The sequence below is a fragment of the Opisthorchis viverrini genome (genome assembly GCF_000715545.1).
Source record: "Opisthorchis viverrini unplaced genomic scaffold opera_v5_614, whole genome shotgun sequence".
In the NCBI taxonomy this organism is placed as follows: domain Eukaryota; kingdom Metazoa; phylum Platyhelminthes; class Trematoda; order Opisthorchiida; family Opisthorchiidae; genus Opisthorchis; species Opisthorchis viverrini.
The window spans coordinates 63,480-88,415 of NW_008752274.1; the positions used below are offsets into that span (position 1 = coordinate 63,480).

Here is a 24,936-nt window from a genome sequence, read left to right on the forward strand (position 1 = left end):
CTGGCCCGTGTCGTGCACGTGACATCCGTCCAAATGATGTAATGTTCGGTTATTAGGGACGGCTGGCCCCCGAACAACTAGTGATTTGTCATTTGGAGTGACGAACACATTCAACTGCCGCTTGTTGATCGATTTTTTAGGATTAGATCATTTGGTAACTTTAAAAAACATTGGTTTTTCACGGGTAGCTTGCATGCTTCTTCGATGAAAACCTTCCAAAAACCGTGGTACGCCAGGCGCAACGTGAAGAAGCTGTAGAAATGCACGTACATGTTGCTTTTAGAACCTGCAGTCGATCTATTCAGACTGTTGTGTACTTTTTAATAGTGCCTCCCAAATTCGCTTCAGGATCTCAGGTCACGTCGCGTCGGTGTACCAAATCGATCCGATGTGAAGCAGAAGGCAACCATCTGCATTATGGAAGGTGAAGGCCGCATTAGTCGACCCTCCACACAAATACACAATTCGCTGCTGATGTTCAACCGAGGGTAACCGAGTGAACTGGCCAAATAATTAGCGGCGAATCAATATCTGAGCATTTTTCGGTGAACACGTATCCCCCAAAGAAAACATGATGCCTCAGAAATGCATTGGTTAAGCACTCAGGCTCCATTGATTCAATTTCGCAGCGTAGCTGGCCAAGACAAATAAATACCTGAACTGATAACACACTATTGCTCTGAGAATAAGTGAATAAAGCTTTCGCTTTTATAGAGCAAATAAATTCCTTTCTGGCTATGGGCAATATCTGCTTGATATCGTGCTAAGCGACGACTTTAGTAGTTAGACGGTACGAGAAAATACCTGGGTTATGAAGATCGACAGAAGTGTGCGATGGGTGCGTTTCGGTAAGTTGCAGTGGCGAAAAGTTAAAATGCAACCTGCCTGGCGCAACTAGGTCGCAGAAAGCCTTTACCGGAATAGGTGGGTAAAGTAGGCAAGCATAAATAATTACGAATTTTTGCAGAGTGCGTACTAATGGTGAAAGAAATGAGCATTTTTGAAGGGGATTGGTGAAAAAATTGTTCAGTTGTAACATCCTTTCGGTGTCTAGCTGCCACGCCACCAGAAGGAAACACGAGGGCTAGGATACTACCAGGTTGCCCAAGCCTGGACAGGGGAAGTCGAGAGGCAAAGGTCGTCTGACCTACTGAACTTCCAGTCAGTGAATTCGCGCTCTAACCGCTGAGTCATCTAGTGAACACCCAGAACCAGTTAACCCGTCTTGAAACTCTGAGCGAACACCGCTTCAGAAATGAACAGCCGTGCATCAGGTGCACGAGTATTAAATGCAAAACTCGACCAACAATCTTCGGGAAACTAGGGCCTTCGTCGTGGGCCAGTGATGGATGAACACTGGATAGAAGATGGCGTAACAGCGTAAGCGTTCAGTAAGAGGGGATGAAATAGCGGAGTAAATTTGATATTACTTATGTTGGCGACTACCGCTCACCTCATAAATGCATTCCAAAAGTTCCCGGGCCACATCTGGATTTGAATCAATCCATCGTGGGTAAGCCTGCCACAGTTTATGGAAGAAATTGACCTTCTCCCGTGCCGTTGGGGCGAAATGTTCTTCAGACTTTGGAACGTTAATCCAATCTCGCAGAATTTTTATGACGGCTCGAAACAACCTAGCATCGCGGGCACGATCGAGTATCAGACAAAGGTCAGGTCCAAATGAATTCTTACGCATCTCGTTGCTCACCACATTTAGACGAGATTTGATCACTTCAAGACCATTGATCAGTAAATCTGTCAGTTCTAGAAAAAATTGTGGGTATGGAAATGGTGTAATCTGTAGCACACACACTGTTTACAATTAACAGGAAAACAATACGAATCACTACCAACTTTCTGCGTTGCCGCTAGGGTAGTAAACGATGGCTTTTAGGCTCGAATTTTGATTTTGATTTCTTAAGTAAAATGGGCACTCCCGGTTTGGTAGTCATTACGGTGAAGGAATGACTTACGAGCACTAGCCACAGTGTCTTGGGAACCCGAACTGTATCCAGGGCTGATGACATCTTGAATGAGGCGATGGGTCAGTTTCACCAGCTGGACCAAACTAGTCTTGCGAGCAATGTGGGTTTTGGTCCACTACAATAGATGGAAGACGGAAACCATACCTTATCAGCGGGATAGAATGTCTCACTGAAGGGAGGAAGACAACTAGCGAAAATTCGAGCAACATACAAGAAATACGATGTCAGTGAGATTCAAACAGTTGACTCACTTGTCACTATACAATGAAAACGACTCCTGAATGGTCTTTAGGGTAGCAGAATAGATATCAAACAATTCCGCGTATGCTGTGATCTTTTGCCGATGAGAAGCGTCTGCAGGGAAACGTTCAAGAACGGCACGAAGTAGGTTGGAGCAGGACCGGATGAGACGTACATTGGCCAATTGTCGAGTGAGTAGAGTACACAGCCCCGAACTGAAATGCTTCACATTCTGCAGCAAAGTAGGGCTTTCCTGAAAGAAGTGAAAATAAAGCTAGGCGTAGTGTCGAAGGCAGATATAACAACCCATTCCGGAATGATGCATTGAAAAGACATGGACTAGAGGTTTCCGACGTGATGCCATGGAACTAAAGCTCTTGATGCTTCATTTAGAAGCACGCGCAAATACCCCAATATCCTAAGGCGATTAAATCTGATGGCTACTGAAAGAAATAAACCATGATTTCGTAACTAGAGGGCATTTTTTTCGAATAGATACCTGGTGCACCAGTCGTGGAAAGTATCCAGCACCATAAACTATGGTGACTGTCACGTGTTACGCATGCTAAGACAATTTACGGAGACTAATGTTATTCTCTTTATCTCTAACACAATGGACGGACATCGTGTGACACACAGACGGTGTAAGAGCATGCGCAAAGTTTTGGTGGTGTTGGCGCGGCTGTCTTCCATAACTGGGTTCACATGACCCCAACTGAGGTTGGGATATGTTATATGGCACAACTGCTAACCAATTTAGGCGGTGTTCGTGCGGTCAATTTGTCTACATTTGCTGGCACAGACTAACGCCAGATATGCGCCTGTCTAGGCTTTTCTTTCTTATACCTCAAAAATTTTGGCCGCACGACGGCGAAGCATTAGTGTCAACATTGATGTTGTCTACGAGGACAGTAATTAAGCCTGACTGACGATAACGGGTCTTTGTTTTCTGCGCAGTGCGGGATATCAAAATTTTCGAAAATATAAAATGAACCTCGGGGGAAAACATGGATCGCTGCGAGGTCGTTGCATGTGCACCTGGTTCTGCAGAGGATACAGGATGATCATACATTCTGCCAACCAATTCAAGCAAAGTTAACCACGATGCCTTACAACTGCTATTCACCACTTAACAATACAAAAAACAGACGCTGTGCTACCTGACACAAAGTTTCATCTAGAAAGGGCATTCCATTACCTGCTTCATGTTTCCCTATATAATTCTCACTCGGCATCCAGCCTTGAATAAACCGTACGATACCATGAAAACAGGTCTGTCCTTATATTTGCATCCGATTAAAAATGGTTGCACAATGGAACTAACAGGTAAAACCTGCTTGGTATTGTGAATATAACATAGGTCAACATAAAAAGGCATAGTAAATCTTCGACAAAGGGAACTTTCCACGCGATGAGGCATTCCACCAAAAGCTGAGTTATCCTAATTTTGTAGACCCACGTTTTTTTCATCCAAGGGTGCTCCACATAATCGACTGAAGAACACCACTAACCGGATTAAAAAAATATACAAACAACTTCACGCTAAAAGGGTCACTTGGTTGGGGTTTAGAATAAAGATGTTTAAGTTATCTTGAGAAAGCACTCAGAAAGATTCTAAAAAATTTTCGACGGCCAGCGACCGGTTTCGCCCTTTTTAAGACTCATTAGCTAGGAGAAGGCCCGAGTTTCCTGCAAACTTATTTCAATCGATTTCACACCTGTCCCAGAACCGTGTATGCAGCTGACCTCTGTTCATCAGACATATTGTGAAGCCTGTTGGCTTAATAATGTAACCAGTACCAGGTAGTAAACACCAGAAAGAGAATAGGATCAAACCGTTAATCTGGTGGACGCGGTTGCGGCAGTCAAAAGCGCATTTCGAGTGGTTGTAAGCACTCTAAACTCGCACGCTGAAATCAAGCAATCATTGGATTTGCGAGACAATGTGAGAAGGTAAGAGAAAGATCTGGAATTGGATGCTGGTGAAAGAGGATTCATGAAATTGTGCATAGCTACAATCAGAACCACATTAATAGTCGAGAGCGATTCGGAGACGAACAACAGTAATTTACCCAGAATGGTAACATCGTACAGTTCTTCGATAAGTTTGAAATTTCTTGTTTGACGCATTCTGACCACTCATGGCACGTGTTTTGAAAAATACGGAATCAAAAAGTGAGCGACATGGACAAAGAAGCAAATAACGCTATTTCTGAAAGACCCTCGAAAAATGGTGTTTTAGACGTTTAGGGGGCAAATAGGTTTGGAGAATAAACGCGACGGTGAACGATTTTCAAAGGTTCCAAAGGCATTCTATGAGGGGATGATGTATCGTTTGGTCAGTCAGATTGGGTTTCGTGTGGATGAAAATGATATTTAGAGACACCCTCTAACATAACCAAATGGCGTTATGTTTATTCAATACATAGGACGTTCTACTCTCCTAGATTACCTTGCTTGTCGAAGAGCCTGGTCAGAATATCAATAGAGTGGACATTTCGACAGAAAATAATGCGCGCGCAGAAACCAGGTACATGACAATCGTTAACACGTAAGCTTGGAAATTTTGTTGTGGAAAACATGAAATCTTGAGTCGGAAAATACGGACCCCTGTTGATTGCTCGTCTGTCCACAAACCAAACGGCTGAAATCCGTGGTGGATGCAGTGGCTTAACGAAATACAACAGACGCTACAAAAGTGTTGTCCACATGACATACCAGGGACGTGAACAATATTCGGAGCACCTCTAGCGCCATCAACAAATTGGTGGTCTGTGTGGTTCCAAGACTTCCACTTGAAGCATTTCCTGCATTGGATCCGGATATGTTACTGCCGGTAACGGTCGATGCCGATGAGACGTTGGGAGCACCAGATCCGCTGGGACCTGTGGCAGAAACGGCCGTGCTGGATGGATTGGAGCTTGAGTTATCCTCAGGAATAAAGTATCGGTCGATAAAGCCCAAGCGAAGTTCACAAGACTCAGTACCCCATACATCTGCGCGTAGTGCGAATTCCAACTGTGACAAGGCACGAGTGACGGAGGCCTCAGACATATTGCCATTCTGGCTTGTATCGACTGCCTGCGGAATAGACAAAAACAGTGCGATGAATCCATATTCGGATAAATGGACACATGTTGAGCAATTCAAAAAATATGGGCCAAATTAGATCTGTAACATCCACTTCAGACAGTCTTGCACTTAGACAATTCACTTTAGCGGCTTTTCGCGGACGGTTCTAAGGTCCCCTGCGTGACAGCAGAAAACTGTGCTCTCGACATCAGATAAAAAGGCACTACGTCTGTGACATAAAGTAAAAACCCCAATTGGAACTATGGCATACACGAATCTTTGAATGCTCGTTCAAAAACAGTAGGCTAGTGGTTGCCAAAGACAAGTTGAAGAAATTAAGCGTTTCCCGGTTGAAAAAAATAAAAGCAGAGGAAAACAACCCCGTTTTTATGGGCTGATGATCATCACTGGGTTGTGAAACCCAATACAAGTTTATCGACTAACCACATGGTCGTCCAGCTGCTGCTACGTAACAGTTAGGAGAAACGTTGTAAACGGTAGCACCGAACATGACACCTTGTTTTTGAATGACCTTACTTACCTGGCAAGCGAATCGAATCATTAGATTCAACAGCTGGTCGCGCTGGGCTTTGTCTATCGGAGCACCTTCAGGCTGAAACGAAGAGAATGAAAACACGGATAATCGTGGAGTGTCCTATACTTTTGAGATGCGAGTGAAACCAGTCAAACGCTAACACGGTAGCAGGGCACACTAAAAACCTACTAGAGGGACCGGAATTTGAGAACTGGATTGTTCTGGATACAAATTTTCAACAGAGGCACTGACAGACGACGTGTATTCTACATCATCCATACCCGATTCGAGCAACACTTGTCGACATCTGTGGTCCCATCGAGCTGCTGTATCGATCATGTCTAGTGCGAGCCGCCGTTGCTCCACGGGGAGCTGTAAATTGAGTGGGGCGAAAAATGAAGCCATAGGTTAAATTGCTATTTGAAACAAACTGAAAACATTTAAGACAACAAGTAATCCCCACCGGTGAACACAGGACTTACTTGTTGAGTAGAGAGACGCGAGATGATGAGAATCAGGTGAGGTAAGAGTTGGCGACGGATGGGGTAGTATAGGTCGGCGTGTCGCACAATTATACCACTAGGGAGAAGAATAAATAAGAAAATTCACGAAGCCTGTTAGAACCTCAAAAGCAAACAGATTGTTGTTTATAAGAACTAGATTTGAACGGATTCAGGAAAGCAGAGATTGAATGAGCAGTTAACAAAGGGAAACTTACAGGATATGTATACATGACTGGATGCCGTGATCCTCAAGCATGATCTTGCGCGTCGTAGAAGCCAAAATTTGCTATAAGGTGTGAAATGAACATCGGTCACTAGTGTGAGATCTACGTGAAAATGAAGGACGCCTATAGTTTCATAAAATGTGCTTCGACGACCACACATCCACCGAATGACAAGATCGTGATATTGACCCGAAAAACAGTTGAAGACAATGTTCAATCAACAACATTCCTGTATGCCCTTTCGTGCACAACGAACCTTAAGACTGTAGTCGCCAGAGAACCTACTCTAATCACCGAACATAACTGAACACCGAAAAGGATCGCCCGAGTAAAAAAACAGAGGATGGTTGAAATCAACTGTAACTTTACGTTCTGAAAGTGTTCGCACGGGCAGATACAATAGTAAGACATCCAGCTCGTCCCCCGACGTTTGGAGAGAATGCTATCGGCAAACAGGGCCGGCAAATAAGGCAAAACATGTACTAGTGGTGAAAGGGGCCAGAACGGAAACAGGAACACAACACACCTGCTCATCGGGTCCTTGCACCCAGGCAGGGATCAGAACGTCCAGAGCTGGGTTAACAATCTTCTTCGTCTCTGTGTGAGTGCCTTTGGCCAAGCAATGAAAAACCTGAACAGCCATAGATTTAACCGCGTCAAATTTGGAAATCAAATGGGCCAACAGCTGCAGACCGGTGTACTTTTCTTGTAAATCAACCACGCTCAAGCTGCTGGTCGTGCACGGCCAAGCGAAACTGATCAGTCGTTCGAGACGAGAACTTTGAGGGCTGTGTTTAAATTAAAAAGAGAACAGGATAAAAAGAGCCACATTGAGAAGAGAAAAGCAAACAGAATATACGACACAAAGGGCAGAAAACACAATACACTGCGTGGCGAAATGATTGTCAGCCGGTATCTCTCTATATCCAACTCAGACCCGGTAAGACTACAAGGCAGTCTTCACGGAACACTTCCCAATTTCCTTGTTTGCTTGGGGTTTTTGAAATGGTAGTACGGCACCCAGAACAAATGACTTAAAGTAAGCCCTTCTAGCAGTTCTTTCTAAACACTGTCATGACCCAACTAATATTTTGCATGCACGACCACACATTGATGCAACCGGTAACAGCTATACACTGAATGGACATTTTGTGACATACTGCACTCCCCGCATAACCGAACAATACAACAAATTGTTTATCTTTGAAAGACCGACAAACATCGCATTATGCTTCAAAAAAGAAATTTATTAAAATTAAATGTATACGAGGCATCTGCCAAAAACTTGTAACTCATGAAACTTGGGTTCCTCATTCGAGGATCTTAGATGGTTTCAAACGCCTGATAACCCATGTCTGCGTAATTCTTCCGGTTACAGGGTATAAAAAACGATAGTGGAACGCAAAGAAACAGGATCGCTAGGTCATCAAATAAAACTTGGAAATGCGAAAGCACTGCCCTCTGCTCCAAGCCACTATTGATGAGGGTTTGGTGGGGAAAAGACCATATCGCATCAATATGAAGGGAAAGCAGCTAGTGGGTATAGTGAGATCTTTACACTTTCTTGTCTGCGCTAGAGTGACACTCCTTGAACATGGCTAGAAGCCCTGTGGAATAAAGTAAGTATCCGAATACAGTGAACCTCATGTCTAGGTGAGGTACCTTGTGCACTGGGTTTATGTTAGGTAGGGTTCGCGGCGGACGCCGGATCAAACTCGCTGATGGCATCCCACTTCGACATAGTGCTCAAATGTGTTTATTCCAATGCTAATGCAAAGTGAACGCACGTACTTCGTTTCACCTAGGAACGTAGGACTTCTATTTTCTTTTTCCTCCAATTCTTTTCTAAGGTTCTCTTTTGCTTGCGTAACAGCTACGCACCAACACGTATAACGGGTATATCGCTGTTATCGATGAGGATGAGGATCGTTCATTGTTTCATTCAACTTTCCTATCTTCACCATTTATTATCACTTCAGCACGTCCCAGCGTTTCCTGCCGCGTGCGTCAGAGGCCTAATTATCGACCAATCGCCTGATAGGGCCACGGAATAAAGGATCAAATATAACTATGACATCAGCCGTCTTACATAACATTAAACTGAAAAATACGGTCACTGACACAGCAACTCCGACAATTTGGTGGCCAAAAGGTCTCCCTTTTGGTTAAAAGACAGGGTCATATTCATGAGCGGCGACTGCAACGAAGCAAACCTTATAACCACTAACCGCTTCTTTTATGGATATGCGCGCAACTTTGCTAAAAGGAAGGTACGTGGATATCTGATGAAGGGGTCTGCCACCAAGGCCACTGGACTGAAGGGATTACTTCAGCCAAAGGGCAATCAAACAGATGGAGAATAAAGCTACAAAAAATGAGAATATACCAGAAGTAACCAACAAGAACAACCGAACTTACGTAGGCCCCTCCAAGTGAATATATTCTGGAACGTAGTGTGTGAATAAAATGGCCATTTGATAGTACATTACCCGTAGCTCTGTTGAGTGTTCAACATCCGGGTCCCCCAGAAGCACCGAAATGAAAAGGTGCACCAAGTCCTTGTCTGGAAATTAAAGAATATCATACATACAAGGAATATACATGACATTGTGAATGCACTCAATCAAATAGCGTGCATCATATAGGATGTAACCGAAAAGCCATCGGCGCGAACGTAATGAACCTAACAGGATAAGAAAACGCTTCTGTTGGGTTATATGCTAATGTGAGTGAGACAACTCACCATTGTCGGTATAGGGGTCTGGTGGCACACCAATAAATTCCTCGTGTGAGGTATTTTGTAGAGCACATGTCAAACTCGGTATCATAAGATGCGTTAGCAGTCGATACAGGTCGCCCGACGTTGTATTCCAGTTCGCACCGACTACGAACGGGCAAGGATCGACACCGTGTGTATCGGTCAAACGATGACGGACTAGGGAAACATAATGCAGGAACAGGCGACGGTGCCAGCTGATGGAGGCTGTTGGTAAGAATGTATCCAGGTAGGCGCGTAAGGGGTGTAGCCCAGCAACTGAGCGCAGCCGTGCCGAACCAATAACAACGATGAACAGCAAATCACAATTATCTGGGTCCGATCTGCAAGACACAAAACGGAAAACGTAAGAACCCAAAAGACAACTGAGCTTTCGCACACACGAAGAATGAAACACGACAGTCAACTAGCCCAGCGGAATCCTAGCACACCACTTAGGTGTGAAGTCAGGGTAGAAGTGGGGGATCAAATAAACTTCCGGACATTGATGAGATAATCGAGAGTTCAATAAGTCGGTTTGACAGAATTGCATTTCCCTTGTGAGGCGATAGGGCAGAAAATGCTCTAAACCGTCCAGCTACAATGTGACGACGGGTAGCTTCAGAGCCAACTCGCTGTAATTGATACCGGGAGTCCTCGTGATAGGTAGTTGACGTGTCAGAGGGCTACCTAACCCACACAGCTCTCTTTACCAGGTCCTTTGCTGAGTGGAAACGACCGCGATGCAGACAGCCTGTGACTTAGCAACAAAATATGAAAAAATTGACCAGGAAACTCAGTCAGGTTGAAAACTACTACCTACTTGGATGAGGAAGCCAAGACTCAACTTATCAATCACTGACATAAATGCATACATGTGAAGTTGTTCACGATCTCATTTAGACGACTAAAATGACTCAATTGTCGTCAACTCCCTTGTTCCTCTATTCCACGGCATCCCAAGATATGGTAGCGAACTACATCTGGAATATCAGCCCAAATGAAGCCCGAGGCGTTCTATGAGCTGAAAATAATCGATTCGCGGAATATTTAGGTCGCACTTCCACAACAATTTAGGAAATGGACAGGATGTCGTCAAAGACTACCACCAACCCATTTACCATAGACGACAGGTGATCAAAGAACTAAATGGGCTGCCAAACATATCTAATAAGCTAAAGGCAACGTTGCGAAAAAAGAATTCAGAATATTCCCGTGATGACTGCTATTAACTGTCGCTCACGCATGAAAAGCGCGTGAACTATAGGTTAAAATTATTCACCTATGGCACAATTTCGGTGCCTAGCCGCCATGTCATCTGAAGAAAGCACGAGGGCTGGGATACCGCCAGGTTGCCGAAGCCTAGATAGGAAAAGTCAAGAGGTAGAGGTCGGGTTCGAACCACGGACCTTCCGGTCAGTGAATCCGCGTTTTAACGACTAAGTCGTCTCAACTACAATAGTGTGGCACCTCTTCTGGTTCTCGCAACGAAATTAGGCATTTTATGCACTCATCAGTGTGATTTTGAATTTTTGATGACCGGTATTGATTTGTACGTTCCTCCATTCGTCATTAGGTGAGACAAGATTAACTGGGGTTATACTAGCGGGGGATAAGTCCTAAATAATCCGGGAAAAAGAAGTGAAGCCTTCCGAACCTGTATGTTGGCCAACAAACAATTCAAAAGAGTGAAAAAACTATAATAACTCATATATTGTACCTAGTCAATGAAGATCAGCTTCTCGTCTAATAGTGACCAGCAAGAGGCGACGCTCGTTGAAAGGCAACGAGAACGTTCTTCATCATCCAGGATTCTGGAGCGACGCCACTTTCAAGAGAAGCCAAATGGTCACTTGCCCGTTGTATCCTGCCAGGAAAATCATCGCCGCGCAGAAGAGCAGAATACGACGAGCAAGGTAAACTCTGCTTGCAAAAGTGACTCAATACATAGAGAAAGTACTGGATTGGTATGCCGTGAGTTGCGAAAGACAACACCAGGTTGGTCGTTAAAGGCTTACCTGACGCAATCCAGTAAACAGTCAAGCAGCAGACGCGGTTCGTCCCAGTGCTCCCAACACGAAGTCCCACTGGAAATCAGTAGCCCGGGCTCCAGAGAGGAGTCAGTCACCGGCTGATGTGCAGATGCAGAGTAGCCAGCGTCCGTTTTCTCTTCGGGCTCAACGAATTCCATTCCTGTCGGTGTGAGCGAACTGCTTTCGTCACGCAGACCGCTGTTCAAAGTTACAAGAGTCAAATGAGCTTGACGCCTAGCAAATGCATCGGAGCGCCAATAACTTAGCAGGGAAGCGACCACAGGATGGCAAGACGAAGAGCATGACTTTGAACCAGATGGGCTGCCTAGAGCCTTGTAACGATATTTCGATTTGGGAGAATCCTCGGTGATAGACTGTGTGTGGAGTAACCAGTTGGGAAACAAATTTCGCAGCAAATGCACGACTCGGATAGCTAGATGTCTGGGACAAGCAGCCGTGAGTGGAGTACCATAGCGAGGCAATAGACAACTGCTTTCGGCTGCAGTGGAAGCTAGAAAAGAAAATACGTGAGCGCTTCAGGTATTGAATAATCACATTTTAAGAGTACAAATAACTAACAGGCAACTCCAAATCTATTCACTAGAAAGGAACTTGTCTGATAATCACCAAGAATCGATCTGCACATTTGTGTGATCGCGTTTATGCGTTTGTGCAAACTGCAGTTGGCCCTATTCTTGAAGACTTACGCAAATTTGACGCTCTAAGTAATCAGGATACACACCTTGAGACATTTCACACTGTCTAACGCAATGAGGCGTGTCGAGGCCCAATCGAATGTGATGTAAAGCGGATCAAACTAATTGACCGTTTTTAAAAGGAAAACACAAGTTTAGCAGTTCGCAAGTTGTGCTGATTTCTTGGTAGCAGTCGTTCGGCATGAAGAAAATAGAAACGTGAGCAACCGGCGCAATACACAACAAGAATTTCTGTACAGCTGCGGCATCCATATTGGGATTCAATTGCAGTGTACATCCCATGAAATTTCAAGGTGTTTTGAACCTGCGACCTTTCAGCTGGTAGTTTGGACAATTAAGCCCCGACTGATCACTATTGTGATTAACTCACACAGACAGGATATGACGCCACTCATGCTTCAATCACGCAAGGCACATTATGTGATCACGTACTGAATGGCTCTCCGATTGAAGATTTCTCAGATCAAGGTTTCAGGCGTTTATGAAACCAATCTCCCTCCGAGATACTCATAGACTGGAATTGTGAGCGGACTGTTTAAGTGCGAGTTAATCCGAATGCTGATCAGTCACCCGTGATCAGGCGGTTAGGCGTTCAGACTACTAGCAGGGAGGTCGCGGGTTAGACACTCCATTAAGTTTCGTGAGATTCGAATGTATAATGATCCCCAGTAAGAATAACACACTCGGACAGTGTTTCTCGGCTTTCCAGCATACATTGGTTTCACTCAAAGGATATCTCAAATCAGAATTATCTTATCTCCTCAAAACTACCATCAACAAATAATTTCGGCAAAACTGATCGCATTGAGTGTAGTCTTCCAAATTACTCAAAATCTGCTCAACTTATCCGAAACGTGATCTCGAATTTAGACGCAAAATCTAACTGTCACTATCATATGCTAATCGACAGAGCTAAGATAGTTTCCTAGACGGGAAATACCATCTACAAGGTTGCCGAAAATTCTTCGACAACCGACGACCAGTTTCTCCCATTTTGGGATCAAGTGTGAAACGGTTAAATTGTTTGGGGGCGAGATGGCCCAAGTGGTTAGAGCGCAATTTCTGACCGGAAAGGTCCGTGGTTCGAATCCGACCTCCGCCACTCGACTTCCCCTATCTAGGCTTGGGCGACCTGGCAGTATCCCAGCCCTCGTGCTTCCTTCGGGTGGCATGGCAGCTAGGCACCGGAAGGGTGCTACAGCTGAACGCCTTGTTTCTTTTAAATGATTTGAGCGCTAACTTACTGAAAGGAAGGTCCATGGTTCGAACTGGACTTCTGTATCTCGACCTAGGATTGGGCAAACTGGCAGTATCCAATCCCTCATGCCTGCCTCTGGTGGCGTTGGAGCTAGGCACCCAAGGGGTGCTATAGCTGAAGGATTTTTTTCTTGGGGTCGTTGGGTAGGTTGTGCGCAATCGGTGAAATATGCTCATTAGTACTTTACTTCGATGTTGACCAAAGAGTCAACTGAATCACTGGTTTGTGATGTTTTTCAGATCAATATACTGCTCAAATGCCACATGTTTCAGTTGGTACCATTCTTGAGATATCAGCGTATATTTTCTTGACTGAATATACAACCCACCAACTTAATTTTCGAACGAGTGTATTTCACCGATTTCCTTTAGACGCAATCCGGATATTTAGCATTATGTGAAAGCCGCTTATCGTAAAATGTTCACCCTTCACCTACTGGTCCTAAAGAACGACGTGTCAAATGCGAATGTATCTAGGTTACACACAAGCCATGCTTAAATCAATGTAGGTTTTACGTGCATCTATCTTCTTTATGATTGTAGGGCTTAGAATCATTTGAGATTACACCACTTGGGAATTGACCAAAGCTAATTTTGATCTCACTTTGAGGGAGAAGGTACTGTAAGCAGGTGCGGTAGGCTGTGTAAGCTAGTCGGGTTGCTCGCTAGATTTGCCGAAAGCATATCGCTGAAGTATACGACCGTTCCACTGGGAGGTAGCGGTGACACCCAACCACATGGTACTATTGAAGCGACAATGAACACACTGTTTTTTGAAAGGCTACACTAATGTCCAGCAGACAGTGGAAACGCTGCTAAATTCTAAATAACATTCCTGGGCTGGAAACAACATGGAAAACTTACACTTCTGTTCCGAAATTTCCGTTGGACGGATAAGATCCGACAAAATATGATGGTTGGTTTTTAAATACTCCGCCACTGACTGTCCTTGAGCGCAACCCACGACGTACTGACAAGAGAAAAAAATTTTGTTTCCAAGCGAGGATCGACGTACTGACAAGAGAAAAAAACTATGATTACCGGAAAGCGAGGATCACATTGTGTACATCAATTGGAAGGTGTTGCAGATAGTAATAAAAATTTGGAACAAAACCAGCTACGGTCTGCAGCTGTTAACGTCACTATCCACAATCTATTGAGGGAGATATAAAATAAAAAAACAATGATCGAAGATGCTGACGTTGTCGCCCATGGGATAGCATGCATGTTCCATCAACGAGGACCGAGCACAATCGGCTTACCAATAATATGCGCTGCGCATGAGCATCGTACGGCCACTTGGATCCAGTAAGCAGGTTTGCACAGGTCTCAGCCGGATAGCGGGCCAAAAACCTAACCAGAGGTAGACGTAAAGGACTGGTGGGTTCAATGTTGAGCGCACGCTCAGCACGTACCACAAGTTCGATCAGCAACGAAACGTGCTTGGCCGTAGCCAAAGGTATCAGATGAAACAGGTCGACCAGCACAGCACACAACTCCAACGTCTAGACAAATGGAGTATCGAGATGGAAAGTGTTAGAATGCGTTAAACATTAATAACGATACAAAAAATAGAAAATATTTCTTGATGCCTACGGCAAAAAGCCCATCAGTGAAGAGTTTGTGAAACACAGTTGTTTTGTCTGAACCAAGAAAAGAAGCTTCGCCAGGTCTTGTAGTTTTAGTAGGTGCTTCATACTCGAAGACAAGCCTGTTTTATTCGTATCTTATCAAAGCGGTTGCCACCGTTTTCATGTCGTCATCGGCGTACTTAGGCCTACAGCCAAACTGTCAAACATAGTCGGCGAAGAAGCCCGTGTGGTCCAAATACTGCGTCCATGCTCTCAAACACAACAACGGGCATCTCACTATCATAATAACTCGCAGGTTGACATTTGAACCATTGTTCATTCATGCCTAAATAGCTACTGTTTTTTCCCGTGGAGGACTAAGCTGCTGAAACTGAGTAAATTGACTAGAAGACAGCTCATGAATTCAGGTTATTTCGCTCAGAGTACACACAAAGTTTGTCAGACTATGCTACATCTACTAAAGTACATCAGATAGGCCACGATGATGGCCAACAGTCGGGTCATTCTGCGGTGCCAATAAATCAGGAATTATTTCTATATTGGCAATACATAAAAATTGTAAAATATTCATGTTGCCACTATATGCACTGCACAGATGCCTTTCGATATTCGACTGTATGACCTTCCAAAGCATGTGTTTTTGGGCCTGTCAACGAGTTAAAATTTTGCTCAACTGTACCTATGGATTCTAACCTTCCAAAATCAATGTACTCACGGTATCATGAAATAGGTTTTAACATCATAAACTCAGCTTTTCTCGCTACCCATTTAATATAATATCAAACACTTCTTCATGTATAATACAGCTGTTAGTCGCTATTCCCACGTTGGGCTGACATCCATCCTATACGGACTGTTCGGATCGACTAATTTTACTTAAAGCACCTTCACTGTTAACAAGTTCTACGTTTCAGATCCTCTCAAGCTTGATGTGGGTTTTTTCATTATTGTATTATTGTTTTTGCAATCGTTTCTTTCCCGATATCGTCCGTTGTTTAAAAACTCAACATACTATGGATCTTCAAATACACACAAATATACACATGGCACTGTTGAGTACAAAAGGTTGTCTTCCTGGCGAATACTCGTACCCTGTCCCATCTCATGTCCTAGCTGCCATATCAGACAAAAGGGATTTGGAATAATAGGTGCTCGTATCTTGTCCTCAAATGGTAGGCTATTCCGCGAATGTCACAGAAACAATGTTTATGAAGTATTATCCCACAAACATCAAGTCCCCATTTATCGACCCTAACGTGTGAAGGGCATATATGCTGAGAAGCTATCTGAGGAAACAACCAAAGAGACATTCACTTACTGGAGGAGTCAAAGTAGAGATTGAGGATGCATTTTGTTTGGTCGCCAAGCTGTCAACCAGGGTATTCAAATGTGACTGCAACAGAACAAATCATACAGACAAGGGATAACTGGATTGATGATAAATGCTAGCATAGCAGTTCTTTACGCCAGTGGAGTTGCCGGAAATAAATACTTATGAGAATGATTACTAAATGGTCATCCAGTGTCCATACTCGCAACCGCGAGGCCAAAATGAGTCGTGGAGGAAACATTAACCGGAAACCAAGCAATGGATAGTTAGCATTTGTACGAAATGACAGTATCCAAAAGGGGGTACAATAGGTCTACCGTATAACTACGGTTTGATCTTAACCAAGGAGGAAACCTCCCAGGTGACCGTACTTTATAACTGATGTGCAGGCAACTGGCCAACCATGGGTGGGGCTTAGAAAGGACAGAAGTTCGACCAGCCCGAAGGAAATGGGATTATTCTCAGAGATGCTTGACCTAAAATAAACCTGGCTGGTGTATAAGTTAGTGATTTGCTCCGTAAATACAGGTGTGCATTAATTACTTTGTCTGCATGCATGGTATATCACTGCCGTGCATCGACAAACAACGGCCGCCTTGCGCTCGATGATACTGTCCACGTGGGAACGTTTATCACTGAAAGACAAGAGCTGTGGTTCAGTGAGGCATTAGGGAGGATAGGGTAGTGAGAGCAATCTACAAGCAGGAATTTCCACATTATTGCTATCGTAGCTCTTGGCGATTATCGCAAGGGATATATGACTATGCCCATACACCTGAAGTATACTGCGATCGCAGCGATGTCATAGTATATGGGAAGATGTACACAATTAGTAACAGCCGTTGCCACTCATCCTGCTGTGCGCGAAGCAAATGCTACATATCCGTCCAGTCGTTCGGCAACAGCTCTATTTTATAGTCAAACTCATTTTTCTCGCTAGGGGGGACTAAGGGCTCAAAAGAGGGACAGGATTGGTTGATGACCAGATGGCTGTTGATCTGTTTGCCGAGCTTGGCAATTGACTTGCAAACGATGCGTCACCATACGAGGAGACATCATTAGTGCACAGTTGGGTGGGTACCTTCTGTTTGCCTTGTGCGTTTATATAGCGTCACTCCTTTATTGAAGCTACCATTTCCAAGAAGTAGTCCCACGATTCACTGGATACTTGGAATGATTATGCCATTACCACCAATGTCCGGGGCTGTCTACCCTGCTCTCCCATTTACTAATTATCCAAACTGTGGCAGCTGAAACTAACACCACTGGTACCTGACTCATCGCCGATAGACTGGGTGGGCTGTCCAAAAGGACATACAACCAAAGCAACGAATCTACGAAATTGAGAAACTGTTGGCAAACAGAGATAGATCGTTTCAGTCCCATATACAAAAAGTGGAAAGGTGGTGGGATGGGAACTCACATAGATCGCATCACACAGACGTTCGCTGAAAGTGCTTGGAAACAACTGCGCACAGTAGGATAGTTGACGAGCCGTATTTAGGCGCAGGTTAGTAGTTTGGCGAACATTTTGCAAAATCGGTTTCACATTGGCGTGACGTAGCTCAATATCAATAGGGGTGTGACTGACAAATTCTTTCAAACAGACGAAAGCGGTCTCGTGGATAGCTTCCTTTTCACAACATATACCTGGAAAGAATTTACAGTGCTTGACAACTGATATATACGACAAGACGTGGACAAAACAGAGATACCAGGAAATTTCAAAACACGGTTCCTACAAACGCAAAAAACACATACCTCTATATCACACTACAGAAAGCCATAGGACGAGATCACCACGGGATAGTTGGCTTCTTTTGAGAGGTCGCACATTATGGCTGATAACGAACGTTGTTGCAGACTTAACAACGGAAAATCTTTTCTTGGGACATATCTAAAACTAATGTGAACTGAATGGATTTTGTCATTTTCACGACTTTTGGTGAGTTGAATTTGTCCCTATACTACTTCTACAAACCTGGGTGAAAAAGGCAGATGTGCCACCTCCTCCCAGAGAATTATGAGATGTAGACCTTAACTGACGACTGGCTTACTGAGATTCTACGCGATGATGGCAAACAAGTACGGTATGCCCAATTAAATCCGGTCAAACATACAAGGGTTTCCAGCACCAGGGCAAAACGCAGTCATTCATTAGAGCCAGTTAACTCTATAAGCGTGAAACAAACGTTCTTCGGTAGACACAGAACCGGGTTTACTCATGGTTAATCGGATAGCATAGGATTGAATGACATTAATAAACATTTAAAGAAGGAAAACCACACGAACGTACCTTTAAAAAGAGCTGCCAAATTCTGAGCTTTCTGACTGGTCAGATACCACGTCAGTGATAGCACACGACAAGCTACGATCAGAAGATCCACGGAGCGAAGTCGATGGACAGTCGGCATTGGGCTACCTGCCTTGTAAGCCGACCGCGAAACGCCTAATGCGAAACTAGCACCCTCCGAAGTTGGTGTACCAGCTGGGGAAACAGTGGTACTAGGAGAGGCGGAATTACTCTGGTCGATTTGGTTAAGCAGCGCACGCACGTCGACGAGAAACGATCTATCCGCTCGTTTGGCTAAATCGTATTTGAGCAGACCAGCACCACCAGTGCACACATCAGACGGAACTTTACCGTTTCCAGATTTCGACTTAGTTTGAATACCCTCCGCTTGGCCGAAGAAGTAATTAAGTTCCTGTTTAAAATAGGATTTGAGCGAGTGAAAATTTTGAGGTAAGTAAAAGTTAAATGGTCTTAGATTCTACGAAGTTGCTCTCGACATTTGAAGAAAAAATAGTACACCTGGATGAAAATGCCTCAGTTAAATTGGTCAACCATTAAAATCTCCTTGGTACACTTGCATGGTTGTCAGTGTTTTCGGCTCACAGACCGTATGTTGAAAAAAGACAGGCCGGCGTTTCACAGTTAACTCAAGGAACATTGGTCGTCGCGTGGTTTCACCGTGGTCGCCTTACTTTCTGCATACAAGAAGACGCCCATTCAATTGCCAACTCTTGGAATCAAAAACAAGGTGGGGACTAGGCAACAAACTGTTCCGATCACAGTGCAGGAATGGTTAAAAACGCTGCCTACAAGGAATGACACTTATAACCTCTGTCGAACGAAATAAGTTGTCTGGATATAGTAGCCCTCTACCACCTACTATACTACAAACACAACTGAATGGAAATCTGCGAAAGCCTCGTCGCACGCTGTCATGCATTAGCAGCAGTAATCTGAAACACTTGAGCAGCTGACTGATCCTCGTACAGGAGAGAGGGAGACTGAATTATCGGGCAGTTTCAAACGACTAGGTGCGAGGTGGTTATAGTTGGCATACTAGTTAGTATGGTCAGCCCCACTGTGTCTGACAAACGCGACATCACTATGCACAATCGATTCCAAAAAAGCTCGTGCGAGTGTTGTGCGCGATTGGGCATATTGGACAAACGCGACATCACTATGCACAATCGAGTCCGAAAAAAATCGTGCGGGTGTTGTACGCGATTAGACATATTATCCGTCATACCGTGACTTGTGTTCGGGTCGAGTGAAACTGCTCGACTTTAGAAGTCAAGAAGTGCAACTAGTGGAAGTCTATTTTGGGTGAAGATGGTGGCTGGATGGAGCATGCCGAATATGATGAACAAAAACGCGAGGAAGGACGAAATGCAGCGAAAACTTATCCTATAAGTTGAAGGAGACTCGAAACAGACCTGACCAGGCGAAAAAGCGCTATGACAAGTGTGGAGTTTTCATTCACATTTCAACTCCACAGTTCCAACAACCGGCAGCTAGAACGGAAAATACAGCGAAATCCCTTATAAGCAATAATTTGCACTGACGGACACGTCTGCTATCCCTCAGACAGCATATAATTCAAAGTGTCAAGACATTTAAGGGACTTTCCAGAATTCCGTCACTTTACCGGGGATTTTATTAACATTGAGAATAGTACGTTCGATGGTAGGTGGACACGTACCTTATGATCCCTAGTCGATCGCGCTAACCGTAGGGAAGGGTACAAGGACAGAGCCGACCGTAAGCGAGAGTTGGAGGGAGAATAACAAGAGGTGGAGTGGAAGCCTTCCGCAGCAAAATTTTCAACTAAGATAGCTTACAAAATGTACTCGTTCTGATTTACTGTTGTCACGGTGACTACTTTGGTGTTTACTGTGCTATGAGGCGTGATCACTCGCAGGACACCATAAGGTTCAAGCATTCACCATGCTGGTGTGATTACGCAGTTCGCACAGTTACGTATGGGGTTGCTGAAAACTGTAATCGACGTCAATGGCATTCTTCTCAGTTCCTATATAGACTGCCTAAAACAGCGTTCGGAGGTATAGGAATACCTTTATGATTGTGTTAGGCTAGCACTAAGCTCCCTCCTTAGCTACTTTTATTCTTTTCTTCACAAAAACACATTCAAACAAATTATGGTTGTATGAGAGAGCAGGATCAGTGTTGAACACTGATGTTATACAGTCGATGATGATAATTAGCCGCCTGAGATTACATAAGTTTATCATTTTCGGGAACCGAGCGCATTGATTATAAGCCAAAGCTGGCCTCATTCGGTAGCCATCCGGACTCACATAAAACAGTCAGCAAAGAAAACGCTAATGCACAGGTAACTCAGCATGCTGATGAGGGACCATTCAACATACAACAGAGGTTATGTGAAGAGTTTGTGATACAACTCTACTTATGAGGCCACTGAAAACTCTCTGACTGCCCACGACTGGCTTCGCCTTTCTTGGGGCTTATCAGGTAGGCACAGCCCCTGACCTTCTGTCAGACTTATGTTCCACACGAAGCGGTATGCGATTGGTAAACACACTCAATTGCAAATTAATTGGATGTTACACGGGAGACTCAACTGAACCCCAGCTATCTCTTCAAATGAATATGGTGCAAAAAACCGTCTTGAGTATCGCTATGAACTGCCGATAAGTCTCTAAAAACCTCATGCTTGGCACGTTCTGTCAAGAAAAGTGCCTTCAAAAACAAAACTCAAGAGAAAATCTGCACCTAAGAGCTCGCAACCATTAAGTGTCACTTTTATGCTGAAAACGTCTATAGACTAACAATTTCCCTGGGCCAAATCAAACGCTTATGGTGCATGTTGTGGACAGTCTGATTACTAATTTTTTTTGGATTTCACAAGATGATGACGTCACGGACGAAGGATAAGGAAACGCGGCAGTACGCCTTGAAACAGACAATAACAATCAGACTAGTGTAGAGTAGTGACGAAGTCCAATGTGGCTGTCATGTTCGTGGAGGGAAGCCATCCGTACGGCTTGAAAAAAAGTGGTTACTTTTCCCGGTGTACGTAAGTTGCGGAGTCTCTTGTGTGCAACAACACTATTTCAAAAACTAATAGACGATACTTACTTTGGAATCCCTAGTCTGCTTACTTAGTGGCAGATTGTACTACGTTTTTTCAGGCGCTTCGCAAACAATGTCCTAAAGAAAAACGGCTCAAAGAATAATTTGTTCCCTTTTTCTCTGTGACTTTACGAATAATTTGTTCTCTTTTTCTCTGTGACTTTACGAAAATTCTACTCATTCTTGCCTGGAAATCTGTGAGGTACATGACAGGTGGACACAGTTCCGGGAAACGCTCGCAAACATTTCAGTGTAGTATACACCAAGCCATAATAACATGTCGATCGTGAAACAGATGGAGATGATAAAAATATCGTTCAATTGTAACACCATTTCGGTGCCATGCCACGCGAAGGAAGCACGAGGACTGGGATACTGTTAGGTTGCCCAATTCTAGACAGAGGAAATCGAGAAGCAGAGGTCGGGTTCGAACCACGGACCTTTCGGTCAGTAAATTCGCACTCTAACCACTGAGCCATCTCGCCGTTCAATACAAGACTCTAGGTTCCACGATGATCAAGTTGTGAACAACAAGTGGCAATACCAAACGCTGAAAAACCACCACTGTTCTAGGAATTCACATATAGGGTACACAAAACGCTTACCAAAACTGCAAGTTGGGTAGAAGCTGGAAGATCATACAATCTTGTCGGTGGCTGCGGAGGAAGTAAGTGACCCAGAGACGTGCGCCAGTGGGGAGCAAGTAGGACGGATAATGGGCGATCAAGGCGATGCGATAAAAGACACAGAAGGCAGCGAGCTTCTTCACGAACCAGAGGGGTTTCGCTCATCAAAGCCTTCAGTAACTCCAAGACCACTGCATCGATGAGGAATAGCTGTGGAATGCATTGTACATGAGAGAAGACGGGTGTACTAAAAGCTAGCCACTTCGAAATCATGAGAACGGTCCATAAAACTCACAAAGCCAGCTCTAGGTATGGAAACGGTTAGATATGAAGTCATTCAACCGCAACATTTTGATTAAAAAAAACAGTCCAATTCAAATTACTAAGCCATTTGAAATACTTAAATCGAGTGCGTCATGTGTTAGCAATCGGAAAATGTGGAAAATTGAGAACATCATTGCCAAGCAGAGCAACAAGCTCTAAGCACAACGGTTAACAAAAATTCCAAGAATATCTCCTTTAGCAAAGTTGTCTAAGCTTCAGTCTCTAGTGACACCCAGAGATTCATCAGAATCATGCGAATCCAGATAAAAAAACACTCCAGGTTCACGTTCAACTTTAAGTGAAATTCGAATTTTTATTTACCGAACCCCAAGATGGCTGGTGGTGCTTCCGCCAACATGTTTGTCTAAATCCACGTGTTTGTATAGACATTGTTAGAACTGTAGGTCAGACAACCCAGTGGATAAAGTAAAACCCAAAGTAAAGTGACCCTCTTACCGATTTGATGTTGACAGAAAATTCAGAAGGGCACGGCTTACTCGCCCTAAACGTGGGTGGATGGAATCTCAATGCTTTTAGTTTGAGCCCTGATGCCCCGAAAACATTTCGGTGCTAGTGCTTCGGAATAGCTACAGAGTTTGTGAGCCTGAGTACGTAAAAGCCGGAAGATTTTCTTTGATAATGCCTGAATAATTAATGCAAGACTTTTGCACACTACCACTTCATACTTCGAAAGACCCGGCTCATAAATACTCACAGAACCGACAAAACTGGGAAGACAAGTGACCTGTTCAACGAGAAAAGGAAAAAGAAAATATAACGGACATTCAAAACATCTGCAGCAGTCGACCAATACTGACCGGTGTCTGCTTGGAGTTTGAACACCGATCAGTTATTCCCGCGTTCGATCCGTCCAGTAAGGTTTCTTGTTCTGGGGGGTCCGGTGACCCACTAAGAATACTGGAACTGGGGTTACTGCTAGACATGGATGCACTACGACCTCGGCGAAGTTGCATGGGTCGTTTTTGATTGACTGGTGTAGATGAATTCTGGCGACGACGATTTGGAGTTGGACGTTTGCTTGAACAAGTCTGGGTTGGAGCACGAGAACTTTCATCGTCATCAAGAGGAGTGGATGGTTGTAAGGATAACACATCTTCGTTCGACGGGTCGAACACGGTCTGGATAAGCAATCGGGCGCAATCCCGAGCCATTGACAAGGCGCCCTGGCTCATTTGAGTCGAGAGGTCGTGGATACAGTGCACCAAACCGCGAAGTATGGGAATGAAGTGGATGGCGAACCAAGTTGGATGTAACAGCCGAACCAGGCAGATTACAGTGGCACAAGCACCCCACTTCACGTACCTAGAATAAAGAGGGTGGGACAAGTGGAAACCAATCTGCCGCGATGGATTCATTAGAAATCGAGGCTGTCCACTCACAGTACTGGCAGTATCTCAATTTCCTTCAAGTCAAACGGCATCTGTGCACCGGAAGATTACCAGTGCTTGAAATCATTTAGGCTCACCTAAGCCAAAGACTAGATGAAACCCTAGAAGCACAAGATCAGAGGTTGCTTGTTAGTGAGCGAATTCATTCTCACCATACTGAGGATTTTCTGCGCATTAAATGAGGACCATAGAAAAAAAGAGGGAATTAAACCACTAAACAAGCAGCAATAAAAATGACCCTGATTAGCACCTTATCTTGATGGTACGCAGCAACTTACCAAGCTGGGTGATGCAGCATGTCCACCAGCACATGCGCTATATGCGAGTACAGAGGTAGGTGAATCAGGGCTCTGTTGGCACGTTCGAAAACGCCAGTTTCGTCTGCACTGTCTTCACTGAGAGCCGAGCGGAAGACAGTCGATACTGTGCCATGAACGACCTCTAGCAAAACACACATCGGTTGGATGAGTTGCTTATCCTCCTGGCCCATTGCAAATAGGATTGAGTCAATCAGCAACGTTGCATCGAGCATGCGACGATTAGAATGACATTCACGATCCGGCTTAAAGCATACTCCATTGAGCGAGCCAACGTAGCTGGGCTCGGGAGAAACCTAATTGAGACAGAAAAAGATTGACTTGGGATTGGCACATCTAGCCCAAGATGGAGGCATTTTATCGCTCAAGTGAATAATTATCGCATGAAAAAAAACAAGGTGAGATTGAATCGAACAACACAAAAGAGGTTCAGTTATATGGACCGGACAAAAGTTAGGTTTAAGATTGCCCTTTGACCTGCTAGAAGTAGGGGATTGTTGAAAACCTGCTGGAAACTCAAGTCAGATCACATGCAGGACTTGCTTTCAAGATCCTTCAACGAGTCAAGATTAGGTTTAAGATTGCCCTTTGACCTGCTAAAAGTAGGGGATCGT

General features: G+C 44.3%; 1 protein-coding gene across 1 annotated transcript in view; it reads right to left on the reverse strand.

Annotated features, from left to right (window-relative positions):
* Nucleotides 1-24,936, reverse strand: part of T265_15568 (hypothetical protein) — a gene marked incomplete at both ends in the record, with an annotated part of 67,096 nt that overhangs the window by 25,416 nt on the left and 16,744 nt on the right. Inside the window, 25 exon segments of the mRNA XM_009178636.1 lie at nucleotides 1,454-1,764; nucleotides 1,974-2,100; nucleotides 2,130-2,172; nucleotides 2,237-2,478; nucleotides 4,944-5,306; nucleotides 5,839-5,910; nucleotides 6,022-6,204; nucleotides 6,315-6,411; nucleotides 6,551-6,621; nucleotides 7,086-7,347; nucleotides 8,978-9,122; nucleotides 9,303-9,658; nucleotides 11,333-11,858; nucleotides 13,004-13,298; nucleotides 13,308-13,435; nucleotides 14,185-14,290; nucleotides 14,583-14,825; nucleotides 16,231-16,305; nucleotides 17,666-17,919; nucleotides 18,539-18,947; nucleotides 20,653-20,726; nucleotides 21,975-22,146; nucleotides 22,252-22,482; nucleotides 23,415-23,919; nucleotides 24,284-24,618. Of these exon segments, the coding sequence (XP_009176900.1) occupies nucleotides 1,454-1,764; nucleotides 1,974-2,100; nucleotides 2,130-2,172; nucleotides 2,237-2,478; nucleotides 4,944-5,306; nucleotides 5,839-5,910; nucleotides 6,022-6,204; nucleotides 6,315-6,411; nucleotides 6,551-6,621; nucleotides 7,086-7,347; nucleotides 8,978-9,122; nucleotides 9,303-9,658; nucleotides 11,333-11,858; nucleotides 13,004-13,298; nucleotides 13,308-13,435; nucleotides 14,185-14,290; nucleotides 14,583-14,825; nucleotides 16,231-16,305; nucleotides 17,666-17,919; nucleotides 18,539-18,947; nucleotides 20,653-20,726; nucleotides 21,975-22,146; nucleotides 22,252-22,482; nucleotides 23,415-23,919; nucleotides 24,284-24,618 (5,625 nt within the window).